This window comes from Macrotis lagotis, chromosome 6 (assembly GCF_037893015.1).
Source record: "Macrotis lagotis isolate mMagLag1 chromosome 6, bilby.v1.9.chrom.fasta, whole genome shotgun sequence".
NCBI classification, from domain to species: domain Eukaryota; kingdom Metazoa; phylum Chordata; class Mammalia; order Peramelemorphia; family Peramelidae; genus Macrotis; species Macrotis lagotis.
In genome coordinates, this window is record NC_133663.1 from 60,552,338 (window position 1) to 60,572,574 (window position 20,237).

General features: G+C 33.2%; 1 protein-coding gene across 1 annotated transcript in view; it reads right to left on the reverse strand.

The window, feature by feature from the left end:
• NYAP2 (neuronal tyrosine-phosphorylated phosphoinositide-3-kinase adaptor 2) overlaps window positions 1–17,254 on the reverse strand; it is a 318,657-nt gene extending 301,403 nt beyond the window's left edge. Inside the window, exon 1 of the mRNA XM_074192541.1 lies at window positions 17,034–17,254. Coding sequence (XP_074048642.1) covers window positions 17,034–17,254 — 221 coding nt within the window. The remainder of the gene's footprint in view (window positions 1–17,033) is intronic.
• Between the last annotated feature and the right edge of the window lie 2,983 nt (window positions 17,255–20,237).

Here is a 20,237-nt window from a genome sequence, read left to right on the forward strand (position 1 = left end):
ATGCCATGTTTCCAAATCTACACTACAGATAATTTTATCTTCACAACCTTCCAAAATCCAATCAGAAAGATGTACATATTTTTGTACTTCTATTTTCACAGTCTATGTTAAAATGAAATTCTTTAAAAGAAGTATCAAAATGTTCATCCATAACAGTGGCAAAATCTTACATCTTTTCACAATACATATAAATATCTTCCTTTGTACAAGTCACTTTTTAAACTCCTTATCCTCATTAAATGTTTCTTATGAAAAATCTTAAAGAAACAATGTACCACACACTGAAAACATAAAAAAAACAAATAAAAAAACCAAATGATATAGGCAACACTAATATAGGGAATTAGTCTTAACATAGGGGAAATATAGGGAAGCTAATATAATATAGCTTAATATTAATACAGGGAAAGCTTAAAATAGGAAAGTTAATAATAGGGAATATTAAATAGGGAAAGCTATCTAAAATGAACACCTAGTATTATTAGTAATGAAGAAATACTGCTGAAATTTTTGAAAACATCAGAGGTAAAGTAAGGATGGTCATTACCATTACTATTATAGAAGTCTAGAAATGTTAGTTATAACAATAAGAAAAGAAAAACAAATTGATGTGATAAATATAGGCAAAAATGAAATTAAATGATCATTTTTTGCAGATGATAAATACTTTATCTAGAGAACATTAAGAAATAAAATGAAGTTTGAAGTAATAACTTTGAAATAAATTAGCCAGATATAAAACAAACCTACAAATATTACTTCTCTATGTATAAATATAATAAAAATCAAGCAGCAATGAATAGAAAAAAAAAAAGAAATTTCTTTCAAAGTAACAAGAGAATGAATGCAATATCTAGTCATCTGATTTTGAACTATACCCAAAGTATATTTAAATGATATCTTAGCCTTTGACGCAATCATAAATCTACATGTTTTTACTCCCAAAAGATCAAAGAAAAGATTAAATAACACACACACACACACACACACACACACACACACACACACATATAACAGCAGTCTTTGTTTTCATAAAAATATAGTTAATGGTTCATATAGTTAAATGAATATAATAGAATATTATTGCACTGGAAAAATTATGAAAGGTATGAATTCATATAAATCTAGAAAAATTTATTTAACGGATATATAGAAAAGGAGGAGAACTTTATTTAAAAATAATAACAGCATTTTAAAGAATATCAACAGCAAAAGACTTAAAATTATGAACGACTTCAGAACACTGAGTATGAATCATATGTTTTGTACCACTAAGTATTTATATTGTGATGATTACAAATCCAATCTCAGAGAATTATATTCCGTGTGTCCTTGGGCAAGTCCCTTAACCCTCCTTGCCCCAGTTTCTCATCTGTAAAATGAGCTGGAGAAGGGAATTTCTTTGCCATTATCTTTTCCAAGAAAACCCCAAATGGAAATAGATATGACTGAAGTGATTGAACAGCAACCTCAAAATATATCAGGTATCTCACTAAATGCAATGTATTCAAAAAGAGGCAAAAGAAAGCTCTTGTCCCCAAGGCATTCTCAAAGGAAAGAACTACCATCTACACATATCAGTTGTGTGACCTTATCAAGTCAATTCACATCTCAGTGTCTTGGGAAATCCCTTAGGACTCTAAGTTTTAGTGAAGTTACCTATCTTTAGTAGAACAGCTTTCTCCCTGGGTGCCATATAAACCAATGAAATCATTAATCCAATAAAAACTTAAATAGAGAAATAACAAAAGGAGTAGGTACTGGCATAGTGATGTCATAGACATAGAAATAAAGGATTAGGTGACTAGGTGTCATGAAGAGCTGGCTTCAACCTCTGTCTCTGATCTATAATAGCTGGGTGGCTACAATCACTGGACCTCTCAATAACAGAAAACTGCGTGAGTATGAGTTGCAAGTGATCTCAATTGAAGGAAGGGATTTCTGACAGATGGAATCAAAGTACATATGCAATATATTCATGAGGAAAATAATGCCTCTTATCATATCTTTAGAACCCCCTGAAATTGGCTAGAACATGTATCTTCTGGTTCTCACATCAGAATTTGCCACACATTTTACTTTAGCCAGGACTAAAATGTGTAAAGTGAATTTTACTCAGAAAATAATAATAATAATAATCTGCTTCCAATAAAATACATTGCTGATCCCTTTTCTCTTGCAAGAATAAACTTGGATTGCAGCAGTTTTCTTTCTTCAAATCTTTCTTTGTTAAGGCCAGCATTAATTTCTATTCTTCTTTCTCATATTCTTCCTGAAGGTCTTGCTCCAAGCAAATCATAAGCTCAACATGAATATTCTGTCATCTATGTCCAAATAGGGAATTTTCTAGCATAGCTTCTCACTAAAGTCATTTGTTTGAGGGCAAAATTAATGGAGAAACATATGTTTTGGCCAACAGTAGTTTCCCCTATGTCAATAAATTATTAAAATGAAATTCAAGGTAAACTCTAAATTGGAAATGAAGCTGTCTCCTTGAAGCTACTTTAAATTTGAAGAGAAGGTTTTTTGGAAGATATTTATCAGGTTGTTTATATTTTACTCTGACATTTTTGTTTATTGTGTTGGATACATTCTCCTTTGCAAGTGTAGTAAAATAAAAATACCCTGACTTCTTCTGAAACAATTTCTGATCCTTATCTGTCCTTTTGAACATGTACAGTAACTGTCCTTTAGTTTAAGCTTAATGCCAACCTCAGCTCTGTTAGAATATCAGCATAGCCAGAGAGAGCATCTAGTGCCTTAACTAATCTATAGCCATTTACCCAACATTTAAAATCATTTCAAAAAGAAATACTACCTTACATGTTTTGATGAGTTTCCCCCCAGTCATTCATTCTGCTATGGTCGGGGTTGAGCAACCACTGACATCTGTTCACTGCAATTCCTTCCTTGTTATGAAAGCTTAATACTGATGCTGACTGACTGGTCCATTTCTGTTTGTGTTTATCCTGAGTGACCTTTGCAAAAGCCCCTCCTCTGGTCAACATCTGTCTGTTTACCTCAAATAAAGATCCACGACTGAGCTTTCTAAAATGTGAAAATATTTGCTAAAATAGAGAAGAAAAATTGGACTTGAAATTTTTGAAAACAATAAATTGTTGATCAAGTCACCTATTGAAAATTGCCTGATGAAGGGATTTCCCTTTGAAAAGTCAAATCCAGACTCCTTATCATGGTTCCATTACATCCAATCTTAGAATCCAAAAATGGTGATATTGTAGAAGAGAAAAGGGGCAGAGCATTAGATAGGTTTTGAAATTCCACATTTATAGGATCTTTTAAAGCAATTTAAAAGGTACTCAAATTTGTATTAGAATGTAGTATAAGCTTCTGTGTGTGTATGGATTTGTGTGTTGACAACTGAGAAATGAATGTCATGAATGAATTTCATGAAATATGACATTGATCTCTGAGTCTTGTTCCCCCTGTGGGGAACTCAAAACAAGCTCTAAAAGAATAAAGTTCATTAGACTTCCAGAGTGGCAGGACTCCACTCATTCACTCATAAACATTTCTTAAATGTCTATGGTGTGCCAGTCAAAATGATAGGCTCTATAGAAAACAAAAAACTCCAGTCCCTTCCTTCAAAAAACTTATATTTTAATGACAACATTCATGTATTTGTTCTTCCTATATTTACTTTCCTAAATGGATTTATCATCTAAGGAACTTGATTCTTAGGGTATTATCATTATTTTTGACTTTGATATGGTTACCATCAGGGAGATGAGAAGAAACCCATTTACTTTCAATTAGATAATTTATTGACTCCTTCCTTCCAAAGGTGTGTGTGTGTGTGTGTGTGTATATATATATATATATATATACATATATATATATACACATACAATAGGGAATAGGAAATCATTTCAGAGGATAAAAATAATGCTATATTGAGTACAAAGTTATCCAAATTACACTGTTTTTAACTTTTCCTTCCTTCCTTCTTTCCTTCCTTCTTTTATTCCTTCCTTCCTTCCATCTCTCTTTTCTTCTTTCTTTCCTTTGTTCTTTCATTTATTTCTTCCTTTCTGTCTTTAAAGTGCAATGTCTAACTTATTTTCAATTACAGACAACCTAAACAATTTCTGATCCTCTGAAATGATTTTCAGAAAATAGTGATTTAAACTAATCACAGACCCAAGAAGCAGAAATTAGAAAAGATTATTAAGGCATTTTCTACTCTTTAATCTCTCTTCTTTATCAGCACATTAATCTTGTTTTCTCTGAAGGATCTTTAAATCCTACTGCAAAATTAGGTCAGAAATTCAGATCAGATTAGATCAGATCAGCTGACACAGTTCATAAAAATCTTCCCAGGCCCTAATTTGAGGCATATTTTTAATGGGAATATGTGTGGTGTATATATTTGTGTATGAGGTTGGGGATAGGGCAGGAAAGAAATGGTTGGTGATTGCTCTGGTCCCTTGTTCCTTTAGATATATCTGAGGATGAAACAAAATATTTTGGCCAGTAAACCCAATAGTCTGAAAGGTATATAATACCATATCTGTACAATTTTAGGTATATGTGTATATATTTATATGTATATACATAAATATATTTATATTATAGTTTATCACTATATGTTTGAACTGCTTCCATTGGATAACAAGTCACATAAATAAAAGTTATTTATGACCAAGTAGAGGAATATGTCATGCAAGACAAGAATGAAATAAATCCATCAGTTTATGTCCTCCTAAAACTCTTCAAGTTTCAATTGATACCCCAGGTCCAAAGCACAGCTTGATTTCATAAAGACTGCTTAGAGAGACAGAATGTATTCAGTATGTACCATTTTTCTGATAAAAAGTCACTCACTATGAGAATAGGTCTTTGAGGGAAAACTATCCTTTAAAAATATTAATAATTTCAGTTACTGATACTATCAGCATCTACTCCATAAGTAATAACACATAGCATAAAAGCGCAGATATTATTATTATTAATTTTTATCATTTTAATATCAGACCAAATGTTTGGTCCATTTTGCTTCATTTGGAAGACTCTGACAGAGTGGAACCTAGATAGGCAAAGAATTAAAAAGTGCAAATATGTAAATATAGTTGTATATAAAAAGTCAGAGGTAATCTGATTTCAATTCTGACTGTCACTTTTAAATAGAAAATATAATCTTGTATAGATCCCTTGGGAATATCCACAAGGAACAGAGTTGTTTCTAATCAGGCTAAGTAACCCTTTCTGTCACTGCTGCTTTGCTGCAATTAGGATACATCTTCCAAATTGTTTTCGATTGGGAGTGGGGGGCAGGGTAGCTTGTTGGAAAAGCTCTAGGTCACCAAAAAAGATATTTAATGAGAAGTGTCCTGTGCTCTGATTTGTTTCCATGATTCATTTACTATGTAGAGGGTTAGATTATTGCCAGGGGGGTTCTGGGTAATATTAAGTGACCACAATGTATGAAAACTTGAATAAAAACCAGTTTTTTCAATCTATTTGTCAAAAATTTCAAAAGTCAAATTGTCTGATTCATGGAAATTGGTGAAAAAACACAAAATACAGTTTTGGTTTCTCATAACATCTAAGAGTCATCTTAAGTCATTCCCAGTCCCATTATGATCAATTAAACAAACATTTATTAGGGAATTAATACATGCTAAGCATTATTCTAGGTAATGGAGCTACACAGACAAAATTGAAACAGATCCTCCCTTCAAGGATCTTAAATTCTACCAAGACTAAATAACAGGTACCCATGTAAGTAAACAGAAAGTAAGATCAAGTAATTTCAGTGGAAAGAGAAGTTAAACTTTCTCCTTGATTTTAAAAACAAGTTGTTACTGGAGAATATTGACGGTGTTCTAGTTCATCAATCTTTGTTCACATATGTGGATTTCCATACTAAGACTTTGCAACATGGTGTATTGACATTTGAAACTAGCCTTGTTTGTATGAGATAAGCTTTTATAAATAAATACATAAAAATCAATCTGATTTAATAACATAAACAAACCCATTAGAATTTACAACAGCATGTTGGATGATTGTGTTTTCCCTTCTAATTCTTATGCCTCAGGATCATTTGTGGAGTTTGGGGATTAAAATTTTCCCACCCACAATAAAAAGACTGTGACAGAGGTCTGAAATAATGGCACTTAATTAAGGAGTCCATGTCCCCTTACCTCAGATCATCCTCACTATCTAAAATAACTCCCTTCTTCCAGGACCCTTTATTTATAGAGTTTGCTACCCTAAATGACCTAGGCATTTTAGAGTGACTAAAGATAATGATGATGATGATGATGTTTGTCTTTAATTCTTGAATATATCAGGGAAGTGATGCCATGACATGCACATGAATTGGAGTTGAGTTAGGGAGTATTCTATTAAGTCACCAGCTTCAGTTCCTCCTCCAGACCCATCTTGGTCCAGTAGTCAAATCTGGGTTAGAATGACTAGAGATGGCCCTGGATGTGAGGTAATCAGGGTGAAGTGACTTGCCCAAGGTCACATAGCTTCTGAGAGTAGATTTTTAAATAAGATCCTCCTGCCTCTAGGGCTGGTACTCTATCCACAGCCCCACCTAGCTGCCCTCAAGATGGTCACTTTCTTATGTTGCTTAAGAGGGATTGGTCCAGAGGCACACAATTAAATTGGAGGACTTTTCATATAATTCAGGCAACTTCACCCCTCTGGGTTTGATCACCACAGAAAAGAAAAACAAGGATGGATGGCCCTTAGTTAGCTTTCCATGATTATGCAAGTGAGCTTAGAGTCTGTAGCTCATAGCTCTGGGATGTAATATACAGAACTTATAATCACTTCCCACTATGGAATCATTATCAAATTGATTGATGCTCATTGGAAGAGTAGGGATCCAAATGAATTATTTCTCACAGGAACTTGTCAGCTCAGTTTTGAAGAATAACAACATGAACACTTTATATTTTGGGATTTTTTTCTCCAGTTACATCCCCTGAAATATTCAATTAAAGGCACAAGATTAAGGTACAAAAACAGCTAATGGAAGCTACAAATTTAGGTCATTTTTGGAATCAGAAATTAGACTATCAAGTTCCAAAATAGTTAGATCATTGGGTATATTTTTTTAGAAGCAGAGGAATATTTCATGTTTCTGGTTAATTCATCTTAACTCATGTATGAGATTTTTCAGTGAGAATCTTATCAATAAGGGTTAGCTTCAGAAACCCTAATTCCATGTTTACAGTGATCATTGGAGCATAGGATCTTCATACTAGAGAGACCCTTTGAGGTCATCTATTCTAAGTCCCTTCATTTCTATAGCAATGCCTGGAATACGCTGCATTTCTAAAACTGTAGCTTATATATTTCAAACAGAAATACCATCAATGGCCTTTCCAGGTCAAATAGTCTCCATCTGTGACTTGCTAAAATGTCAACATTTGATGAATTTTTTTCTGTCTAGTAAATCAGAGGATATGCCTTCAAAAGCTGACAGAAATAAACATTATGACCACTTTTGTCAAAGTATTTTCAAATAAACAGAATTAACAATTTCCTCTTAGAAGTTATAGGAATTGCAAGTAAAACAACAAGGCAGTGCTGTTTTAATTGTAGACGTGAACCTAGAGCCTAGCCTAAAGTCAATGGGAATTTGAAATATTTCTGTGACTTTTTAAAAGGTAGTCCTTTTTTGTGTTTGTTTTTATTCCAAAGTTGAAAATATCATTATCTTATTGGGGAAAATATAGCAACCTAGAGAAAAGGACTTGGAGGAGAGAGGGAAGGGAACAATTTTTCAGTGTAATTTCAGTATAATTGTATTTATATTTACATCAATTTTCATTATCTCATTTAAATATGCTATCTCCTATATTTTTCCTTAGCTACCCTGTACCCTGTAACATATATATGAAAAATAGTGTTACTCCCCAAAATAGTTGAGGGAACTGAAATACAAAGGAATTAAATGATTTGTCCGATGCCATATAGCTAATATAAGAAACCACTTGAATCTATCTATTTTCAAGATATCAAGACTACCATTCTTTACACTCTACTCCCCATTACCTTTAAATAATCACACACATGCAAGTATTGAGATTGGAGTAATGGGAATATGATTTGGTCTTTATGAATTAAATCCATTGACCCAAAAAGGATGATAGAAGAGAGATAACATGTGTTGGATAGCCATAGGGATAGACATTATCAAGAAAGTATGGATTTTTTGTGGTAGTTACTCCTCTTCATTTCCTTTTTAATCCTTCTCATTGACCTCCTTCCATATTCCAACAGAGCATTTTTGGAAGATGTTCAGAGAGCAGTCCCTCCAGGTTCCCTATGACCATCAATCATTAAGAATTCTTTCATCATCTATACCCTGAAGAGATGATGAAAAGAGGGTAAAAACATCACTTGTACAAAAATATTCATAGCAGCCCTGTTTGTGGTGGCAGAGAATTTGAAATCAAGTAAAAGTCCTTCAATTGAGGAATGGCTTAGCAAACTATGGTATATGTATGTCATGGAACACTATTGTTCTATTAGAAACCAGGAGGGATGGGAATTCAGGGAAATTCTGGAGGGATTTACATGAACTGATGCTGAGTGAGATAAGCAGAACCAGATAAACACTGTACATCCTAACAGCAACATGGGGGTAATGATCAACCTTGATGGACTCGCTCATTCCATCAGTACAACAATCAGGGACAATTTGGGGCTGTCTGCAATGGAGAATATCATCTGTATCCAGATAAAGAGCTGTGGGGGTTTGAACAAAGACCAAGGACTATTACTTTTTACTTAGGGAAAAAAACCACTGATATCTTATTGTCTGATCTTGCTATCTCTTATACCTTTATTTTTCTTCCTTAAGATATGATTTCTCTCTCATCACATTCAATTTGGACCAAGGTATAGCAAGGAAACAATGTAAAGACTGGCAAATTGCCTTCCGTGGGGGTGGGGGGAGAGGGAAAATTGTAAAACTCAAAATAAATAAAATCTTTAAGTTAAAACAGAACAAAGAAAAAAATTCTTCCATCAGGTCAAAAAGAATGACAAAAGTTAGGATGGTCTACATAAGAAAATTATTATTGCTATTGTTCTTATGAACAATGACAATGTTGCTATTGGTGGTGTTACTTTTGCCACCTTCCTGAACAGGAGTATTTTTTAAAATGAGAAACATAGGAATGCCCTTACCTAAATGCCACAGGTTCTAAAATTACCCATGAAAGATTCCTTCTTTTAGCTTCTTTTACCTAGTTTTTGTTTAAAAAAATACAGCAACATTATTGCTGTTACTCAAAAGAACAACAGCAACAATCGGTGTTGAGATCTAACCGGAACTTCTGAAATCAACAGTATTTAGACAGACAACAGATATGATATCATTTGTTTCATGAATAAAAACCACACAGTATTATTCCAAACAAACTACTCTGTGCCTTCTGGTCAGTTTTATTATTGTAAGCCAATGGAAATAGGATTTTCTCTAGATGGTGACTTTAGAAATAAAGGTCAGTTTAGTGTTCAGTTTCTCAGAATCTTAAAACTTATTTTCTTTACCTCAGGGGAATAGTTTAGGATACAAGCTATCTATGTATACTCAACTAAGACATAAATTTGATTGGCATAATTTGACAGCTAAATCTGTTTTCATTTGTTTGTTTTGATTGAGGCTTTTATCTTCTCCTTTCTCTTACCTGTAATCACTCTCCATAGACTTGTTCTCTCCCTATTGCCTAAGGTGAATCCAACATCAGCCTTTCACTTGTTTCATGACCCTATATACCTGACTGAACCTCTTAGACCTTGTTTTCCTCAACAATAAAATGGGAATTATAATAGCATCTATTTCCTAGGTTGTTGTTAAGATCAATTGAGATATTTGTAATTGAATTAGGGCTAAATCAGTGCTTAATAAATGTGCTTTTTTTCTTTACTTCCTTAAAAAAAAACTCCTCACTTGATCTGACCATTCTTTATTCCATATCTCCAAAAGACTCACTTCCTCTCCACCCTTCTAAACTCTCTCTTATCTAGTATTTGACTTCATCATTCAATTGGAAATATTTTCTTAAGAGTTACTAAGGATTTTTTCACTGGCAGATTACATGTTCTTTTCTTGGGCTCTATCCTCCCCTGACATTGCTGATCACCTTCTCCTAAATATTCCCTCTAGGTATTCATAAGAGTCCTCTATATTCTGGTGATTCCAATCTCAGATCTATATATTCACCCCTACTCTCTTTCTTGAGCTCATGTAACACATCACCAATGACATAGTAGACATCTTATTTTGGATCTCTTTCCTTAAACTGAATATGTCAAAAGCAGAACTCTTGAGCCCCACCTTAAAAAAAAACTTCCCTACTTTTCAATTTTCCTACTTTGATGCAGAATAAGATCTTTCACCCATTATATAATTTATACTTGTTTCTTAATTCAGAATCTGCTCATATATCCATCTTTCCTATTGTGAAAACTTCCTGTTCTATCTTCAGGATATCTCTAATTTACATTCTTTTCTCTCTACTCACCTATCCCTTACTCAAGGACAAACTCTCATCACTTCTCATCTGGAATATCACATTAGCCTTCTAATTATTCTCCCTAGTCTGAACTATCCACCATTCACTTGCCAAAATGATTTTCCTAATTTGCAATTCTGACTGTCATCATCCTACTCAATAAATTGTGTTGCTTACTTTTATAACAAGATCCCATATAAAATGCTCTTCTGAGCTTCCTAACCTGAGCCTTTCGTCCCTTCCCACTTATCTTCCACTTTACTCCCCTCCACACACTTTATATTCCAGTGACATTGGCTTCTGGGTATTTTGCTCAACCTTGATGAATAAGCTTCTGTATCTGAGACATTACACTAGTAGTTACTTTTGCCTGAAATACTTGCTTTCCTTCCTCAAATCCAACCCCTGGCTTCCTCTAAAGCTCATTAAATCCCATAGACAAGAAGCATTTCGTGTCCCCAGTCCATATTTTGCCATCTTATGTGCTTTTGATAATACGTATATATGTACATGTATATATGTATGCACACACATGCATATATGCATATATATATATATATATATATATATATTTAATCCAAACAATACTTTCCTTGTTGTCTCACTGATTAAAATGCGAAGTCCTTGAAAGCAATCATTGATTGTTGTTTTGTTTTGTTTTCCCTTCTTCCTTTTGTATCAGTAAATAAAACGATATCTGGAACATAATGTTGACTCAATATCTATTGATTGAACTGTTCTTAATTATGACTTGCCATTGTTGTGTGAGTTCAAACCTTCTTCCTTCCAGGCACTTCCTTCAGGAATCATTTACTTATCATCACTGGGAGCACTATGTATAGCCTTAGATAAAATTGCAATTCCAGGGTTGCAAGTTCAAAATGCTCCTCTTGTAGTACTTCTAATATCAAACTGGTTCATCTGTTTCATAGATTCCAAAGGATCTTGCACCTAGATTTTTACAAGCAGGAGTTTCTGAGTTTAGATTTTCCACCTGCAATCCTTCAAAGTAGAACTATTACTAGGGCTGGGCAAGAAAAACCTTGTCAGAGAGGGATATTGTGGGAAGTACTCCCTCCTGGGGCCTTCAGTTGTCTCTGTTGGATATTGCAACATGAATTTACATACACACCCCCATTGGGTTGTGACTGCTCTCTTCCATTCCCCAGAATTCTATCCCAGGATTCTAAAACAATGGTGCCTCTTTACTTGTGATGGAAAATATCATCCACCTCCAAAGCAGGAACTACAGAGCCTGAATGCAGACCCAAACTTATGATTTTTCATTTTTAAAAATTGTTTTATTTTTCTCCCTCTCATGGTATTTCCCATTTTGCTCTAATTCTTCTTTCACAACATGATTAATATGGAAATATATCTAACATATTTATGCATGTATAACCTCTATTAGATTACTTGCTGACAAGAGGAGGGGAGAAGGGAGCCAGGGGAGAGGAAAAAATGTGGAACTCAGTACTTTACCAAAAAATGAATGTTGAAAACTATCTTTGCATGCAGTTGGAAAAATTAGTTAATTAATTAAAAATGTAAATAAAGACACCTCTTTTCTAGTACCTCTCTTTTGCCCATCAACCCACTTCACCTCCATCTTCTGGCTTTGGAGCCCACTCCCTCACCCTCACCTGGAATGTTGTTCAATAAACATACATACACACACAGAAGCACAGGTTTCTATGAATACATACATATATATTTATAAAAAGGATGTTTTAATTGCTTAATGTCTATGTATGTATATGTATATGTGTGTTTATGTATGAATTAATATGTATACAAAACCTTAAATGCTCTATATACATATTTCCACCTTTAAATTATATGTCTGTGGTTTTTTATGGGTGGGATATAATTTTAAGCCTTTATCACACATATTTGTATGTGTTAATAGTACAAAATTATATTTTAAGTTTTGGGGAAACCACATTTAGCATACATAAATTAGGATGATAAAAAATATGTAGATTTTATGAAGCACTTTAGGGTTGCAAAGAATCATACATATGCATTTGCAGCCCTGAGTCTAGGTAGAAGGAATTAAAGGCAGTAGATTAAGGGGAAAAGTAATGAAGAACAAAGGTTAGATGATAGTGATAGTATGCAGATATATAGATAATAAATATATCCAAATATAGAAAAGTATATATGATATAACTTCAAAGTGTTATATCATATATTAAGATATATTTTATATTTTAAACTATTAAAGAATATATATGCATATATATACATATATCTTTGGATATATATAGATATTTATATCTATACATATATATGTGTGTGTGTATATATATATGTGCATATATATATGTGCATATATATATATATATATATATATATATATATATAATCTGGAGAGAGGGGAAAAAAAGTGATCAGAAACATGGAATGAATTTTTTAGACTGCAGCTGTCCACACACACACACACACAACTAATTTTGCCCCAAACATAAAAATCCTTACTTTTTCTAGTTTGTTTCAGCACTGTTCCCTGCCTAGATGTCTTTGTAAATTCTTTTTTACCAAGTTTATTTATTATCCTTTTTCCCCCCTCTAGCTTTCCAGTCAACCTTTCTCCCATTGTTCTGATTCTCCCACCCAAATACAAATTAACAATTACAAACCAGCTGCATCTAAATTGTTTGCAGTAGTCTAAAAAAAAGAGTATATTTAGAAGACACATGAAAGAAGAAATGCATCCACTCCATAGGGAGAAAGCAACCTATGTATTTTTTTAAAATCAAGAGATTGTCCCTTTCCTCCTTAATTTCTTCTTATATCAAAATAGAAATTTTCATTCATAAGGATAAAAATAATTGAACTTTGTGAAAATATTCTTTTTCATAATTTTTGTTAGGTTTTTTTTTGCAAGGCAATGGGGTTAAGTGGCTTGCCCAAAACCACACAGCTAGGTAATTATTAAGTGTCTGAGGTCAGATTTGAACTCAGGTCCTCCTGACTCCAGGGCAGGTACTCTATCCACTGCACCACCTAGCCTCCCCTATTTTCCATAGTATTGACAGATATATTTTGGCAAAATACACAATCATTTTATTAAATATTAACATGAGATAGACTAATGTACTTCTTTTCCTTATCATTGTAATAACTGAAAAATGCCTAAAGATTTATCTGCTGGTCACACAACAAATCAGGGACTGAAATGAGATGTGGAGCAATATAGTGCATCATTGTGACCATATAGCCAGTACTGGTTTCTAGCAAAATATCTATTTTCAAATTTTAGTTCTGATATTTATTAGCTTAAAAAATTCTCTTAACCCCTCTGAGCTTCAGATTCCTTGTCTATGAAATGATGATGATGATAATCCTTACATATCCTACCTCATGGGGTTCGCCACATTTTAGATATAGAAAAGGAAAGACCTTTTGAGGTCATATAATCCAAACCCTTTTTATTACAGATGAGAAAACTGAGACCCTACCTAACAGGCGGTTAAATGATTTGCTTGAGGTTACACAGGTTAGAGGCATAAGTGGAATTTAAACCAAAATCCTTTGGATAAATGCACTACTTTGACATCATATCATGCTTTGTGCTTTACAATATGAAGGAATGATATGTATATAAATGATTATTATGATTGTTAAGATTACTCTAGAGATTTTTGATTCAATAAAACAATTATTTAATTAAGTAAGCTCCTTAGTACTATGTATGGGCCCATACCACAGGAGCAATATACCAAATAATAAAGAATTAAATTTTTCAGGGCAAGAAGTAGTTTCAGATTAAGACCAAAGAGTTTGAGAAGCAAGAGTATAAACTCTAGGCATAGGGTATAAATGATGGACATGGGTCACCTCCAGGAAGAATACAAGTTAATTCTAAGGCATTTTATAAAGTTCCTCATATAGGTACAATCAAAAGTTGAACTACTTTCAGAACTATTGTAGTTCAAAGTCACAGGTTGAGGCAACTAAGACAACAAGATGTAGCTAGGTAATATTGAATGCTAGTAAGGCATTTCAGATTACACATCAGTATAACTAGTACTTTGATTCTAAAGTATCTAGACTTATAGTAACTATTTTGCCTATCAGTTTGATCAACATGAAATGATTCCACTGGTTAACTGGTCCTGCCTTCTCCTCCTTGCTTCTATTCTCTACCTAAATCTGACTTTTTGGTTCTGTGATTTATTGTACTTTGGGGTCCTGCTTTTCTCTAACTAGAGGCTGTTCTTTCTTAGTTTTCCCCATCTTTGCACTAGCTGTTAATCAGCATGAAAATAAACTTGAAATAAAATATTGTAGATATTTGAAAAAATATATTAGGCATGTGCATCATGGATTAAAGTATGCTTCAGTATCCATAGTTGAATACTCTCTCTACTGATCCTGGTAAATAACCTTCCATATCTTAGAAGAGGACCATCATCTGTTGAGGTAACCAAATCTACATCAATCTCATGGCCATCCTTATTGGTATGACCATCTTTAAAAGTGACAAGAGTGTCCTCAGACAATATATTCTTGACCCCTTGCTAGATAAGTCTTTATTAAAAGGCCTTTCTCACAAGGTAACGCCTGCCAAAGCTTGTGACCTCCTCCCAAAACCCATATTTTGATATATACATACCACAAGCATTGGAAAGACAATCTTGCAAAAAATGTATCAGAGAAATACAAGAATAGTGTCAGAGACAAACTATAAATGAATTTTCTGTGATTCTAGCACGAAAGCTCTTTCTACCCTATTACTTAGGAATTACTTCAGAAAACAGATTGGCCTCCCAAAAGTAAAAACATTCTACTATTGTTGCTCATTTGTGAATTAAATGGAAATTGATCATGCATAATCTTTACAATTAATGGTCTGACAAATTTAAATATAAAATCACACTAAAATAGTACCATTTTTAAAGGAATGATTTCCTCCATAATGTTATCCTCTAAAACCTAATGCTATTAGTCTTTTTTTTAAAAAAATGTTTTAAAATATAGTGAAGAAAATAAATTGAAGGACATAATTTGGTCTGGCATAGAAGAACTGTTTATCTAAGGTAATTCCAGGTGACTTATAAACATTAAAGTCAAAGGAATATGCTGCAAATATATATATATATATATATGCATTATATATTTAAGAAAAAATATATATTTAAGAACAGAGTAAGTCACTAATATACTAAGAAAAGCTTCCTGTTTAAATGTACAAAAACAAGACTTCAGTCTATCGAACAAACCATCACAGACCTTCATTCCCATATCCTTTATATACTGGAGTTACAGGTACTTTGTCAAATTTCATGATCATAGTAGGACTAAACTATTTGCACAGCTCTCATAGGTCCAAATACAATATGTCAATTTGTCAATAACTACAAAAAGAAACATATATTGGACCTCAAATTATAAGTGTGCACATACAGAGATGTGAACATGCATACAAACATATATATACATATCGCATATTATATTACATGCAGAAAGGGGAAAAGGATCCCTCCAACAGTTTATTTATTTTCATGATTTCAAGTGTTTAAACTTTATCTGCAACATGGAAGCCTTAAATAAGGCAACCTCTAGGAGATAGAGTACTAGAACAAATGGTTCTTGACCATATAGCCAGTATCAGGCTATGTAACCAGAGACTACTTACTATGTTGTTAAATCCTTCAGCTATGACCTATTCCATTTAAAACTTTCATGTATATATGTGTCTATACACACATATAAAGAACATTTGGTGTTCTTAGAGTAAGTCAAGAGCTAGTGATTACTGCACAGAAGGTTCCTACAGAGGATTTGTCCTCTCCTCAGTGGTACACAGAATTCCTATCGACACTAATGGGAATTGGGCACAACATGGGCAGGAACAGAAACTGCATGATTAGTGATGAAACACCATTGAGAGCCTTTAAAGTTGAGCATCTCCATCAAACATCCACTATTAAACTGTTCTTTTGGTGTATCACAGCCTGTTCTTCTGAACTGTTACCAAGGGGATACTTAGAAATCCACTTCTGTTAAAAGAAAGTCAATTCTTACCAAGTCGTTTACCAAATCCATTAGCTAAGGACAAGAATAAGACAAATAGATGAGTTTCTTTCCTTCTCTTTCTCTGTCTCTTTTTCTATCTCTTTCTCTCTCCTATTCCTTCTCCCCCCTTCACATGTGGAGAGAGAGTGAAAGAGGAAGAGAGAGAGAGAGAGAGAGAGAGAGAGAGAGAGAGAGACATAGAAAGAGATATAGATATAAATATCCATATGTATCTCTGGCTCTCCCTTCTTTCTCTCACTTTAAATTTCTCACTGTTTTTCTCTCTCTGCTTTTATCACCATCTTTACTTCTGACTCTACCTCTGTCATCTCTATCTCTATTTTTCTCTGTCTCTACTTTCACTTTATATTGATTTATCTCATCATCTATAACATCCTCTTACAATCCTCCTCTTGTCTCTGTAATGATATTACAATCCTTGTATCTTAAACATATTCTATTCTACTTTGAATGGCTCAGTAAGATGGTATTTATATTTACCGTTTTATTGCTTCTTCTTGTTTGCGACGTTTTTCATTCTTTTCTTTCAAGTAAGCCAGGTTTGTTTCATTTCGTAAGCGATCATTCTCTCGAGCAATGTCTGAGGCATTCTGAATAACCAAGCCATCATAGGCCTTCATTCCCATATCCTCGATATACTGAAGAAAAGCATCCAAAGTGTCCTCCTCTGAATTAGAACTCATCATCTTGCAGGAGATCATGTTAAAAAGGAAGAAACACTTTCCTGCAAGTAAAAAACACATTATACCTTCATCAGTGGGAAAATAGCTTGCAGTTTATTATAGCTAAAATCTTCTCAGTTCCCATTTGTAAAACTTGTGTTAAAAAACATTTTCCTTACAGTAAACCAAAGACTTTGGTTATTAACTTAGAACTTAGTTTAAGGTATCGATGGTAAATACCCTAAGAAAATAATGGATATCTGTTTCTTTGGTTTGCAGAATTTTAGAACTTAAAGAACTGATAACCAAAAATATGCCTATTTGTGACTAAGGGCAACTCTAGGGTGGAAAGGAGGGAAAGGAGAAAAGTGAAAAAAAAGAAAAAAATTACATGATTACTTATATATTTTAAAAATACAACAAATTATATGATATTTGTTTCATATATATATATATATATATATAAAATCTTTTTATCATTATACTGTTATAGAAATTCCTGGTTTTTCCATAAATTAAATATAAAAAAGAAAGAAATCTTAGAAGTCATCAAATCTAACCTTCCCATTTTTTCGTTCTTGTTTTGTTTTGGTTTTAGATTTTTGCAAGACAAATGGGGTTAAGTGGCTTGCTCAAGGCCACTCAGCTAGGTAATTATTAAGTTTCTGAGACTGGATTTGAACCCAGGTACTCCTGACTCCAGGGCTGGTGCTTTATCTGCTGCACCACCCTTCCCACTTTTTCAAATGAAGGATTAAGCTTCTGAGTGTTTAGGTGTGCCAAAAGGCATCCGATCAGTAACAGTCTATATCTGAATCCAGATCCTCTGACTATAGTCTAATGTTTCTATCCATTTTTTTCTGAAAAGTTATGTCAAAGGAAATTCTGGTCAAATAAAACAAACATTGTTAATTCCATGTTATCAAAAGTTCAAGAATACATCTTTCCTTTTACACTAATATCTCTAGGGAATGTACCTTGGGACAAGGAAACTGTTTAGGTGTTTGTTTTATCAGCATTAAAAAATGTTATATTAAATCACAATTATTTGATGTACCAGGATAAAACCATGACTTGGATAATAATTACTGTCATGGGTTTCATTTCTCAAACTTATATGGGTGAAATGAGAAATCACATCTGATTATTTTTTATTGCCAATTACCATAAAAGTTTCCTCCTTTCAATCTCAATGTAATACCCATATATTAAAATGATTTTTATATTATTACTTAAAATTTCCAATTGCCACAAAAATTCATAAAACAAAAGTGTTCAAGCAGAATTTTGCAACAACTCAGAAAATTTAAATTGATAATATCTTTCAATAAAGCATAGCCATATATAACAGTCCTTTTTACTAAAGTAGCAACATCACCTGGAATAATGCTTTATATTCATACAGAACTTTAATTCAAGCATCACAAGTATCACCAATTACTGCCTCATTAACCCTCACCATAACTTCCAAGACCATACACAATAATATCATTTTCATTTTCATGTTCTAAAAGCTACATTAAAATGAAGAAGTGAATTTAGCCATAGGTAATTTTGGGGGAAAAGGACATCTCAACATTGTGGTTATATGGGGATGAATATAAAGTAAACTAAATAGTTAAATAGCTAGAATGGTCCATATTGAAGGAAGTATGGAGCACAGATTAGTGAAAATCCACTGCCACAAACAGATGAGGCTATGGCTGTTTTATACCCCCTTGGGTCTAAGTTTTCCAAGCTGTAAAAAGTCTTATGAGATCCCTTCCTCCTCTAGGTTTATGATACTATGATCTTTTCTAATCAATTAAAACATTTAATAAAACTTAGAATGCTTACTTATGGAATAAGCATGTTATTATTCAACTATCCATTTTGGCTACCCTTGGGTATATGCTCCCAATGTAGCCAGTAGCTAGCTATACTAAAGTTGTGACAATCTATGCGCAATACAATGTATGATGAGATGGCAAGAATGTGTGAGAAAAACTATTAGCTAATTTTAGCTCTGCCCTCTGGTATGCTGAATGGTCTTAGTCAAACCATTTTTTTTTTGCCCTGGGTCTCAGTTTTGTCATGAATACCATAATATGGTTGAACTAGATACAGTGTATGTGTCACTCTAGTTTCAGATAACCTTCATCTTTGAGCTTTTGTCATGATAACCACTTGGAAAAGCTAGTGGCAAAATCAAAGCACCTATAGAAAAATTACTCCTCCCACTATTAAATGATTCTTGCTTCATTGCCATGCTTATTTTTGGATTTGATTTGTAAAGTTGTTGAACATAAACAATGAAGTTCCAGCTTTTTATCTTTATACTCCCAAAGAACTCCATATCTCATCTCTGAGAGTGATAACAACAATGATTAGCTGTTATGTTAAAGCTTTAAAGTCTGAAAAGTGGATTTACTAGTATCTTATTTTATCCTAACATGGGAGAGAGGGAGGTGCAAATACTATTCCCATTTTACAGATAAAGAAATTGAGGCAGAGAGAAGTTAAATGACTTGACCTGAGTCATATATCTAATTTGTCTGAGTCTTGAAACTGAACTCAGTTATTGCAGTTACTACCCAGAATTCTCTCCATTAGGTCATTTATGTTTAATAATCAGTATAATGTTAATCAATGGGGAATATTTTATCTGCTAAAGAATTTTTGCTATAAATAAATTTTTGGATAGTACAGGAAGCCCTTTTCTTGTGGAGTCCATGCCACATTCCAAAAATAGAAAATTTAGACCTAGAGAACAGTAGAGTAGTTCATTGACTATTTGGCTTTTATGAGGTCTATTTTTTTTTAACAGAAATGATGTGATAAGTGGGATGGTGTTTTTAAATTTCAATTATTTTCTGATGTAATTTAATTGTGTTTTAATGCTGGAAATCAAACTAGAGGAGTAAATAATGAGCATAGATACTTAGAGAAAATAATTTCTACAAATAGGAGGGTTTTTGTAGGGTAGGGTAGAAGAATCACTTCCAAAAATATTCCTTTTATAGGTAAATATTTTGTAGAATAA